General features: G+C 53.1%; 1 protein-coding gene across 2 annotated transcripts in view; it reads right to left on the reverse strand.

Annotated features, from left to right (window-relative positions):
- Positions 1-6,921: 6,921 nt before the first annotated feature.
- The window catches only part of LOC145362123 (G-protein coupled receptor 4-like), a 38,630-nt gene continuing 32,960 nt past the window's right edge, over positions 6,922-12,591 (reverse strand). For both annotated transcript variants that reach the window (XM_080218170.1, XM_080218171.1), the window contains exon 2: positions 6,922-8,754. In XM_080218170.1, coding sequence (XP_080074296.1) covers positions 7,700-8,754 — 1,055 coding nt within the window. In that variant the 3' untranslated portion in view covers positions 6,922-7,699. The remainder of the gene's footprint in view (positions 8,755-12,591) is intronic.

Raw genomic sequence — 12,591 nt, forward strand, 5'->3', positions numbered from 1 at the left:
TATATAGATGATCTGGAGGAGGGAACCGAGTGTATGGTGTCGAAATTTGCTGATGACACCAAGATTGGTGGAAAGGCAAATTGTGCGGAGGGTGTGGAGAGTCTGCAGAAGGATCTAGATAGGCTGGGCGAATGGGCCAGGAACTGGCAAATGGAATTTAATGTTGGCAAGTGTGAGGTGGTCCACTTTGGTAGGAATAATGGTAGGAAGGACTATTACTTAGGTGGCAAAAAACTGCAGCAGGCGACGGTGCAGAGGGACCTCGGGGTCCTTGTGCATGAGTCGCAAAAACCCAGCCTGCAGGTGCAGCAGGTGGTCAGGAAGGCGAATGGGATGCTGGCCTTCATAGCGAGGGGGATTGAATATAAAAGTAGGGAGGTCTTGCTGCAGCTGTATAGGGCATTGGTGAGGCCGCAGCTAAAGTACTGTGTGCAGTTTTGGGCGCCGTACTTACGCAAGGATATTTTGGCCTTGGAGGGAGTGCAGAGGAGGTTTACTAGGCTGATACCGGAGTTGAAGGGGTTGAGCTATGAGGAGAGGCTGAATAAACTAGGCTTGTACTCGTTAGAGTTTAGAAGAATGAGGGGAGATCTCATTATTCACGCCAGAGAGCCTGAAGTCGGCAGGATGGGCCAGAATCTGCGCATGTGCACATCACTGGGAGTTTGTGGAAAAAGACCTTCCAGCACCCAGATCACTGCCATCCAACCGCGCCCCCCACACATCTCTGGCCCCCGTCCCCCATATAGACATCGCTGACTCACCCGCCCCCATACAGAAATCGCTGACCCCCCCTCCCCCATACAGACATCGCTGACCCCCACAAACCCCCACACACATTGCTGGCCACACTCACTGCCCCCACACTCCCCTGACTGGCCACACTCACTGTCCCCACACTCCCCTGACTGACCACACTCACTGTCCCCGCACTCCCCTGACTGGCCACACTCACTGTCCCCCCACACTCCCCTGACTGACCACACTCACTGTCCCCGCACTCCCCTGACTGGCCACACTCACTGCCCCCACACTCCCCTGACTGACCACACTCACTGTCCCCCCCCACACTCCCCTGACTGACCACACTCACTGCCCCCACACTCCCCTGACTGGCCACACTCACTGCCCCCCCCGCACTCCCCTGACTGGCCACACTCACTGTCCCCCCACACTCCCCTGACTGACCACACTCACTGCCCCCACACTCCCCTGACTGACCACACTCACTGTCCCCCCCACACTCCCCTGACTGACCACACTCACTGCCCCCCCCCACACTCCCCTGACTGACCACACTCACTGTCCCCCCCACACTCCCCTGACTGGCCACACTCACTGCCCCCCCCCACACTCCCCTGACTGACCACACTCACTGCCCCCACACTCCCCTGACTGGCCACACTCACTGTCCCCACACTCCCCTGACTGACCACACTCACTGTCCCCACACTCCCCTGACTGACCACACTCACTGCCCCCCCACACTCCCCTGACTGGCCACACTCACTGTCCCCCCCACACTCCCCTGACTGGCCACACTCACTGTCCCCACACTCCCCTGACTGACCACACTCACTGCCCCCACACTCCCCTGACTGGCCACACTCACTGTCCCCACACTCCCCTGACTGACCACACTCACTGTCCCCACACTCCCCTGACTGGCCACACTCACTGTCCCCCCCACACTCCCCTGACTGGCCACACTCACTGTCCCCACACTCCCCTGACTGACCACACTCACTGCCCCCACACTCCCCTGACTGACCACACTCACTGTCCCCACACTCCCCTGACTGACCACACTCACTGTCCCCACACTCCCCTGACTGACCACACTCACTGCCCCCACACTCCCCTGACTGACCACACTCACTGTCCCCACACTCCCCTGACTGACCACACTCACTGTCCCCCACACTCCCCTGACTGACCACACTCACTGTCCCCCCACACTCCCCTGACTGACCACACTCACTGTCCCCCACACTCCCCTGACTGACCACACTCACTGCCCCCACACTCCCCTGACTGACCACACTCACTGTCCCCACACTCCCCTGACTGACCACACTCACTGTCCCCCACACTCCCCTGACTGACCACACTCACTGTCCCCCCACACTCCCCTGACTGACCACACTCACTGTCCCCCACACTCCCCTGACTGGCCACACTCACTGTCCCCCACACTCCCCTGACTGACCACACTCACTGTCCCCCACACTCCCCTGACTGACCACACTCACTGTCCCCCCACACTCCCCTGACTGACCACACTCACTGTCCCCCACACTCCCCTGACTGGCCACACTCACTGTCCCCCACACTCCCCTGACTGACCACACTCACTGTCCCCCACACTCCCCTGACTGACCACACTCACTGTCCCCCCACACTCCCCTGACTGACCACACTCACTGTCCCCCACACTCCCCTGACTGACCACACTCACTGTCCCCACACTCCCCTGACTGGCCACACTCACAGCCAGTCAAGCCAGAAAGATGTCTGCGCGTAAACCGGCTCCCAGATTCACCAGGACTGAGCAGGAGCTCCTGCTGGATACCGCAGTGAAGAGGCGTGATTGTCCGTCCTCTGGCCAGGGCCCAGCCCAAGGGGTGCAGATGCCACGGGAGGAGGTGGTGGAAGTGGTGAATAGCAGGAGCCTGACACCGCGATCTGGCCAGCAGTGTCGGAAGAAAAACTGTACGGCCTTCTTCGAGCAGCAAGGGTGAGTGAGAATCCCACTTGGAATCGCGCTTGGCAAGGATCTCCAAACATGCTTAGACGCCTGAAGGGCATAGAACAAGTGAGCCTTCCCCCAGGAACAGAATCAAACCCCTTCCCCTCGCCCTTCCACGAGCAGCCTTCAGTGGTGACCGCTTTCCCCGAAACTGTCAACAAAACGCCCAAGGAGGGTGGGGGGGCGGGGATGGGCCATCCCAATGGTCACCAACAGCAAGGTCGGGGTCCAGCATGCAAGTGAGCAGAAGCGTACCCTCAACCTAGGCCCTCTTCTAAGTAAGTGTGACGCTGCGCAGAATGTTCTGCCTTCCTCCCCCTAATGTGTGTATTTTATTGCAGCTCTGGATCCAGAGGAACCTGATCCTTCAGGCGTTGGCACCCTCCCCCCGCTTCTCTGGAGCAAACTGCACACAACTACCCACCCCCCACCCCCCCCTCCCCGGATGACACCTTGGAGGAAGCACTGAGGAACCCACCAAGGGCCGCACCACTGAAGCGGTTCCACACAATCTTTCTCAGAAGACTAAGGAATTTTGGCACGTCTGCTACAACTCTCACCAACTTTTACAGATGCACCATAGAAAGCATTGTATCTGGCTGCATCACAGCTTGGTATGGGCTCCTGCTCTGCCCAAGACCGCAAGAAACTACAAAAGATCATGAATGTAGCCCAATCCATCACGCAAACCAGCCTCCGATGTCCCAAGACCTTCCGATTCCCCCATCCGCACACCTGGGCATCTCAGGGCCAGCGAGATGAACAGGGTGACACCGAAACGGTGCCACCTACAAGTCAGCAGGGGCCCTCCAGGTCCTGGCCATCCAGGGGATATCGGTCAAGGGCATCACAGGCAATGCGACATGCATCACACCTCTGCCTCCGATGTGCATCCTGGGGTAGCACCGAGAAAATGCAGTAGACCGCACAAAGTTAGAAAGTTGTAATTCTCTAAGAGGGCACGTGTGAGGATCACCAGATCATCAATAAAGTTAAGAACATAATAAACTTTTAGTTGCACCTTCCAGCTGTGACTAACATGTCTCTGGTTCTAACTCCGACACAGGGCTAAGTGGTCCCCATTCCCATGCATAGAGAGGTTCTGTCTGCTGTGCCTTGCGAGGCTCAGCCACGTGTTTCAGAGTGTCTGTCCTACCATCCCCAACATCCACCAGACCCTTGGCGCAAATGCCACCCCTCCCAATGGCCAAAAGACATGTGTCCCCAATCTTTGCAGCTCCATGGGGCCGGATGGCAGTGTGCATTCGGAGTACAGGTTAGGAGTCAGTGGCACCAGGATCCCGGTGTGTACACACATCAGTGAGTCCTCATCATACTCCAGCCTTCAACCAAGATTCGCATTGCCAGCCCCAGGACCATTAACGTTTGGATGTTTCTGGGGGATAGGGTGGGCGGTGGGCGGGGGGGGGGGGGCGGTGGGGGGGGGGATGACAGGAGCAGGGGGAGGGTGATGTGATGGTTTGAGGGCCCAGGTCGGTTTGAAGGGGGAATAGCGGCTGCCCTTGCTCCTGGGGTGTAGTGGATGTGTGGTGGATGCACCCCCCTCACTGCACAGCTCCAGCTAGGCGAAGCGGGCTGTAATCAAGTCACCCCTTGCGACCCTTCCCTGCCGGATACCTGCCATCGCTGCCCGCCCTCTTTCCTCCTCCGGCTCTTCATATGGTGGGGCACCCACCTCGCCTCTCCCCCTCCTCCTCCTCCTGCTCCAGCTGGTTTCCCCGCTGCTGGGTGATGTTGTGAAGAGCACAGCAAACGATAATGAAGAACGCACAGGGTCATATTGGAGGCACCCCCCCAACCCCCAGGGTGGTCCAACCGCATCTTCAGCAGACCGATACACCAGGACTGCATGGTCCTCATTGTGGCGGGTCTCTGCCTCGGTCTGGAACCTCCACACAGGTGTCAGCAGTCGTGACCTTAGCATGTATCCTTTGTCACCCAGTAGCCATCCCAGGAGCCTGGGCTGGTCTTCAAAGAGCCCAGAATGCCGGATCACAAAACTGTCATGGACACTCTTTGGGTGGCATTGCCCTGATGTCGTGAGACTTCTTCTGGAGATACAGCAGTCTGAGGCTGTGAGCCTCGAACAGGCTCAGAGGGCTACTGCTGAGGGGCTCGAGAGCCTGGCTTGCTCACAGAGTGCTGTAGTGGAGGGGCTCCAGATCTTGGCCCACTCTCAGGGGGCCAGGGCTGATGGATCACAGATCATGGGGCAGACGCATCTGGGCCTCCAGGACTGGAAGAGCCAGGTGACGCCGATCCTTCTGGAGCTCAGTCCAGCTACCCTGGCATCCGTGGAGTGTCCCTGGGACCTCTGGACACCCTAAGGGTGGAGGAAGGGCTTGAGCCCATGCCAGGGTCTTCTACCCAGGAGATCCCCGATGTCCCCAAGACCTTCCGATTCCCCCCTTCCTCACACCTGGGCATCTCAGGGCCAGCGAGACGAACATGGTGGCACTGAAACAGTGCCATCCACAAGTGAGCCAGGGCCCTCCAGGTCCCGGCCATCCAGGGGACATCCGCCAAGAGCATCTTCAGCTGATGGTCGCAGATGATTTGGACGTTCAGGGACTGGAACCCTTTCCTGTTCACAAATCGCTGCCCTCCTGCATGTGGGACCAGCAAGACGATGTGTGTGTCCCGTCTACTGGTCACTGGGCATTCGGGATCCCGGTGACGGAAGCGAAGCCAAGAGCCTGGGCCTTCCGCTGTTCACGATACACATCAAAATTAATGAACTGCCCTGCCCGGGCACACGGACCTGCCGCACACATGTGCGTACAGAGGCCTGGGAGATCCTAGCTAGATCGCCACTGGGAGTCTGGAATGATCCAGAGGCCTAGAAATTTGAGGGCAGCCATCACCTTCGTGTCCACAGGGTGGCCAGCCCTCCCTCGCCAGGAGCACCTCACAAATGTGACGCACCGTGGTCTTAGGCAAGCGCAGCCGGCAACGGTGTATCTCCAAGAGGGCCTCAAAGTCACTCTGAAATTCAATCCCTAGGCAAGTGCAGAGGAGATTGACCAGGATGCTGCCTGGTTTGGAGGGTGGGTCTTATGAGGAAAGGTTGAGGGAGCTGGGGCTTTTCTCTTTAGAGGGGAGGAGGAGGACGAGAGGCGACTTAACAGGGGTTTAGAAGATGATGAAGGGGATAGATAGAGTGGACGTGCAGAGACTATTTCCTCAGGTGGGTGTAGCTGTTACTAGGGGGCATAACTATAAGGTTCATGGTGGGAGATACAGGAGGGATGTCCGAGGTAGATTCTTCACTCAGAGAGTGGTTGGGGTGTGGAATACACTGCCTGCTGTAATAGTGGAGTCGGACACTTTAGGAACTTTCAAGCGGTTATTGGATAGGCACATGGAGCAGACCGGAATGATAGGGAGTGGGATAGCTTGATCTTGGGTTCGGACATAGCTCGGCACAACATCGAGGGCCGAAGGGCCTGTACTATGCTGTACTGTTGTAAGTTCTGTGTTTCGTGAAGAAAGTACCATGAAGCAAAAAAAAACGTAAATGAAACTGTTTTTCTTTAATGGAAATGGATCTAAGTGACGGGGCACCAATTGGGGATCTAATTACATATGCAGATCATGTGTATCTCATGACACACACATTACGGGCCTCTCACTACATATACAAAGTATAGCAATCTCATTACAAACGTAAATGGCAAATGTTCATTATATATGCAAATATGTCATCATTAATTGCAGGCTCTTGTATAAACATGTAGCTTATTACACATTAAAAACCCCCTAGGGATCCCTTCAGCTGAACACCCTAAATGTCAAACTCTTAACTGGAGTGAGGCAGTTTGAGATTTGGTCCTCCTCACTGCAGTTCTGGCCTTTGGTTCGGATGACCTGCAGTAATGCAGCACTCCATCTTTGGGGCTACATGGTGGCACAGTGGTTAGCACTGCTGCCTCGCAGCGCCGGGGATCCGGGTTCGATTCCGGCCTCGGGTCACTGTCTGTGCAGAGTCTGCACTCTCTCCCCACGTGTCTGCGTGGGTTTCCCCCGGATGCTCCGGTTTCCTCCCGCAGTCCAAAGATGTGTGGATGAGAGGGATCGGCCATGCTAAATTAACCCTTGGGGGATTAGCAGGGTAAATTACACAAACTCCCTTTGTAGTGCCCCCCCCCCCCCGCCACTTGATCAGTTGTTGGGTAGGGTTTGTCCAGTTGAAGTGTGTCCAGTTCTGGTCACCACACTACCAGAAGGACGTGGAGGCTTTGAAGAGAATTCAGGATGCTGCCTGGTACAGAGGGTATTAGCTTTGAGAAGAGATTGAATAAACTGGGATTGTTCTCCCTGGGAAGACGGAGGCTGAGGGGGCAAACTGATAGGTGTTTATAAAATTATGAGGGATATGGATAGGGTGAACAGTTGGAAGCTGTTCCCCAGGGCAGAAGTAACAATTACAAAGGGGCACAAGTTCAAGGTAAGGGGGGAAAGGTTCAGTGGAGAGGTGCGGGGGAAGTCTTACACAGAGCGTGGTGGGGGGCCTGGAATGCACTGCCAAGTGAGGTAGTTGAGGCAGATACATTAGCGACATTTAAGATTTATCCGGATAGGCACAAAAACAGGCGGGGAATAGAGGGGTTGGCCTAGATAGGATGACGTGATCGGCACAGGTTTGGAGGGCCGAAGGGCCTGTTCCTGTGCTGTACTGGTCTTTGAAGTGATCCCCTCAAGGGTCTGGCTTGAAAAATTTCACAGGTTCCACTCTACCCTTCGTATCTCTGGACAAGGAGAGTTCATTTTTGAAGAATCTCAGTTATGTTACTGGCCACAAAAGCCCAGATTCCACCTCCTGCCTTGTTCACCTCTTGCCTCCCGAGTCTGAGGGCCAACGTCCTTCCGTTATGACCAAGATCAGAGAGGTGAACCCAAAGCTCCCGCCCACCTTCACCTGACCCTCGGTCACAAGCGGCTAATCACGGTGGAGGACTTGGGAAGCGAGGTGGGAGAGCTCTTCACCCTCCACTGTGCGCAACCCAAGGAGCTGAGGGAGTTCCTCAGGTCCTTCTTGACGCTGTTGCTGACCAACGCGTAGAGGATTGGGTCCACTGCGCTGTTGAAGCTGGTCAGTGCCAGGGTGACATTGAAGGCCAGATGGACTCTCTGCTCGAAGTCACAACTGCAGTCGGCCAGGGTGAAGTTTATCGTCCGGAGCAGGAGGATGATGTGATAGGGGGCGAAGCAGATGACAAAGATGAGGATGACCGATATGGAAATGAGCTTGACCTTTGACTTCTGCTCCCTGCTCAGGGTCACGCTCTTCCTGACGCCTTTGAAGATCCTCTGGTAAGACGCCATCAGAACCAGCAGGGGTGTCAAGAAGCCAATAGCAAAACGAAGGTAGTTGCTAATGGCCACCGACTGGATGAGGGGGATGTGCTCGAAGCATGTCTTGTTGTCCGCCTCGTGGTCTCCATCTTGACTGGTGGAGCCCATGAAGAAGATGGTGAAATGGAAGGCGAAAGTGGTCAGGAATATCAGCAGGCTAACCTGCACGGCTGTCGCCGGACGGCGGAACCACTGAGATTTTATGGGGTACACAACCGCCAAGTAGCGGTCGGTCGAGATACAGCAGAGCAGGAAGATGCTGATGTAGACATTGGAGTAGAATACAAAGCCAGCGAAGGAGCAGGTAGTCCGGCTAAACATCCAGCGGTGGCCATTGTAGTAGTACAGGACCCAGAGTGGAATGGTCAGCACGTACAGGATGTCCGATATGGACAGGCTCAACAGGTAAATTCCGAGGACGTTCCTCTGCCTGACCTGAAGGATGATAGGCCAGAGGGTCAGACAGTTCACGGTAAAGCTCACAGTAAAGATTACACCGTACATCACTGCCAACTCAACACCATTCTTCTCAAAATTGATCTGACACCGACTGCAGTTGGTAGACGATTGGTTCATGTTCTCTGCGGACGTGCGGTGGAAGGGGAATCCCTGAACTCCCAAGCCGGGATCTGGAAGAGAACATTGGAAGGCACGTTCAGCTAAGTGGTTATTAACAGTGAGGTCGAGTGTCTTGGGAGATGTAAACCAGGTGGTCAAATGGGTGGATAAGTGGCAGATGGAACATAACCCTGAAAAGTGTGAGGTGATGCACTTTGGAAGGAGTAATTTGCCAAGGGAGTATTCTATGAAAGCTTTGACACTAAGAAATTCGGAAGAACAAAGGCGATCTTGGCGTGTTTGTCTATCGATCTCTGAAGGCGGAAAGGCAGGTTAATAGGGTGGTGAAAAAGGCACATGGCACACTTGCCTTTATCATTTGGAGTATAAATTACCATAAGGCAGGAGCAGAATTAGGCCACTCGGCCCATCGAGTCTGCTCCGCCATTCAGTCATCCCATTTTCCTGCCTTTTCTCCATAGCCCCTGATCCCCTTATTAATCAAGAACCTATCTATCTCTGTCTTAAAGACACTGAATGACCTGGTCTCCACAGCCTTCTGCGGCAAAGAGTTCCTCAGATTCACCACTCTCTGGCTGAAGAAATTCCTCCTCATCTCTGTTTTAAAGGATCGTCCCTTTAGCCTGAAGTTGTGCCCTCTGGCTCTAGTTTTTCCTGCTAGTGGAAACATCCTCTCCACGTCCACTCTGTCCCATAAGTTTCAATAAGGTCCCCCCCTTATCATTTTAAACAAAAGCACGGAGGTCATGATGGAGTTGTGTAGAACTTTGGTGAGGCCACAGCTGGAGCACTGTGTTCAGTTCTGGTCGCCACATTATAGGAAGGATGTGATTGCACTGGAGGGGGTGCAGAGGAGGTTCACCAGGATGCTGCCTGGGACGGAACATTTAAGTTATGAAGAGAGGTTGGATAGGCTTGAGTTTTTTTCGTTGGAAGACTGAGGGGTGACCTGATCGAGGTGTTCAAGATTGAGGGACATGGACAGAGTGGATAGGGAGCAGCTGTTCCTCTCAGTTGAATAGTCAGTTACGAGGTTAAAGGTGAGGGGTGGGAGGTTTAGGGGAGATTTGAGGAAAATCTTTTTACTCAGAGGGTGTTGAGGGTCTGGAATGCACTGCCTGGGAGGGTGGTGGAGGCAAGATGCCTCACATCCTTTAAAAAGTACCTAGGTGAACACTTGCCACGCCATAATATTCAAGGCTGGCAAGTGGGATTAGATGGGCAGTTCGGGGCCTTTCATGCATCGGTGCAGACTTGTTGGGCTGAACAGCCTCTTCTGCACTGTCGCACTTTGTGAATCTGTGAAGTCACAGTGAGGTATAGCGAACCTCAAAACCCTCAAATAATCTGTCAGACATCGAACCTCCGAAGGCTTCAGCAACAGATCAGCATTGGAAAACCTCAAGTCATGCGAGGTCAACCAACACTGATGAAAAATGCCTGGTGCCCATCTGAATTCAGCTGGTGAGACAGAAAGGTGTTACATTTCCATTGCACCAACTTGTCAACTTCTCCATCGCTGAGTAACTTTGGTAAATCTCAGTCCCAGACCAAATCTATGTTCCTATGTCTGCTGCTACGTCCCCACGGCCCAAGTTTCCATGTCTTATTTTCTTATATTTCTGTGGTCTATGTTCATTCTGTCTCAGTGGCATGTGTTCATATGTCCTATGTACCAATGTCCAATAAGACTTGGGAACATACGGGGAAGCGATGGCCTAGTGGTATTATCGCAAGACTATTAATCCAGAAACTTGGCTAATGTGTGGGGGGACCTGGGTTCGAATCCCGCCATGGCAGATGGCGAAATCTGAATTCATTAAAAAGTATCTGGAATTAAGAATCTACTGATGACCCATTGTTGGAAAAACACATCTGGTTCACTAATGTCCCTTTTGGGGAAGAAATCTGACATCCTTACCTGGTCTAGGCCATGTGTGACTCCAGAGCCACAGCAATGTGGTTGACTCTCAACTGTCCTCCAAGGGCAACTAGGGATGGGCAATAAATGCTGGCCCAGCCAGCAGCACCCATGTCCCATGAATGAATAAAAAAATGTAATAGGTCAACTGAATCATCATAGAATCCCTATAGTGCAGAAGGAGGCCATTTGGCCCATTGAGTCTGCACCGACAACAATCCCACCCAAGCCCTATTCCTGTAATCCCACATATTTACCCTGCAAAGCCCTCTAACCCAGGGCACCGGAAGGTCTTATGAGGAAAGGCTGAGGGACTTGAGGTTGTTTTCGTTAGAGAGAAAAAGGTTAAGAGGTGACTTAATAGAGGCATACAAGATGATCAGAGGGTTAGATAGGGTGGAGAGTGAGAGCCTTTTTCCTTGGATGGTGATGGCTAACACGAGGGGACATAGCTTTAAATTGAGGGGTGATAAATATAGGATGGATGTCAGAGGTAGGTTCTTTACTCAGAGGGTAGTAAGGGCATGAAATGCCTTGCCTGCAGCAGTAGTGGACTTGCCAACTTTAAGGGCATTCAAATGGTCAGTGGATAGGCATATGGATAACACTGGAATAGTTTAGGTTAGAGGGTCATTAGATTGGTTCCACTGGTCGGCGCAACATCGAGGGCCGAAGGGCCTGTACTGCGCTGTAATGTTCTATGTTCTAAGGGGCAGTTTATCACGGCCAATCAACCTCACCAGCACATCTTTGGGCTGTGGGAGGAAACCGGAGCACCCGGACGAAACCCACGCAGACACGGGGGGTAAGTGCAAACTCCACACAGACAGTGACCTGAGCCAGGAATCGAACCCAGGTCCTTGGGAGCTGTGAGGCAGCAGTGCTAACAACTGTGCCAATGTGGACAGGCAGAGTGATTAACAAGTGGGGGGGGCGGGGGAGGTTAACGGGGGTTGCCACGAATGTAGGGATTAGGTTACAATCAGTTCAGTCATGATCTTATTTAAAGATAGAGCAAGCTCGAGGGGCCGAGTGGCCTCCTCCTGTTCCTATTTTGTATGTCCATGAAGGAAATGAGTGAGCCAGATGGATTTTTGTGACAATGATTTGATGGCCAGCATTAGATTTTTAACTGCAGATTTTTATTGCATTCAAATTCGCACCGTCTGCTGGGGTCGGATTGGAACCCGGGTCCCCAGAGGCCTTCTGCATTACTGGTTCAGTGACAATTCCACTCCGCCACGACCTCCCCATCCCAATATGCCTGATCAGTTGTAAGCACGATGGGAGGTTGTGAAAGGGGTCATCTAACAGGACTAGACAGGGTGGATGCAGGGAGGATGTTCCTGATGGTGGGGGTAGTCCAGAACCAGGGGTCACAGTCTGAGGATTCGGGCTAGACCATGTAGGACGGAGGTGAGGAGACATTTCTTCACCCGGTGAGCCTGTGGAATTCATTCCCACAGGAAGTAGATGATGCCAAAACATTGAATGTATTCAAGAGGCAGCTGGATATAGCACTAGGTGCGAATGGGATCAAAGGTTATGGGGAGAAAACAGGATTAGACTATTGAGTTGGATGATCCAACATGATTGTGATGAATGGTGAAGAGGTTTGAAGGGCCGAATGGCCTTCTCCTGCTCCTATCTTCTAAGTTTCTATCATTCTATAGACACAAATTCTCTTTGCTTTATTAAAACACTTTGCTGTTTCTCTCCGTCTATTTGCTGTTCTCCAGAACCTTCTTCACATACTAAGTTTACAGGTCTGGTCTGAATTTTAACCTTTTGAGAAAATCATGCTTTGAACATGAATGTAAAACTCTGTTACAATCTTCCACAAAATGACAGATGAAGACCATTCACTCCTCCATGTCTGTTCTAACTGTTTGCAAAGGCAACTCAAAACTAATGCCTCTCTGGTTTATTACAATAATCTTCAATCCAACCCATTCCAAACCAAATT

The sequence above is a fragment of the Carcharhinus amblyrhynchos genome, unplaced genomic scaffold (genome assembly GCF_965287045.1).
Source record: "Carcharhinus amblyrhynchos unplaced genomic scaffold, sCarAmb.v2.hapA scaffold_37, whole genome shotgun sequence".
NCBI classification, from domain to species: Eukaryota; Metazoa; Chordata; class Chondrichthyes; order Carcharhiniformes; family Carcharhinidae; genus Carcharhinus; species Carcharhinus amblyrhynchos.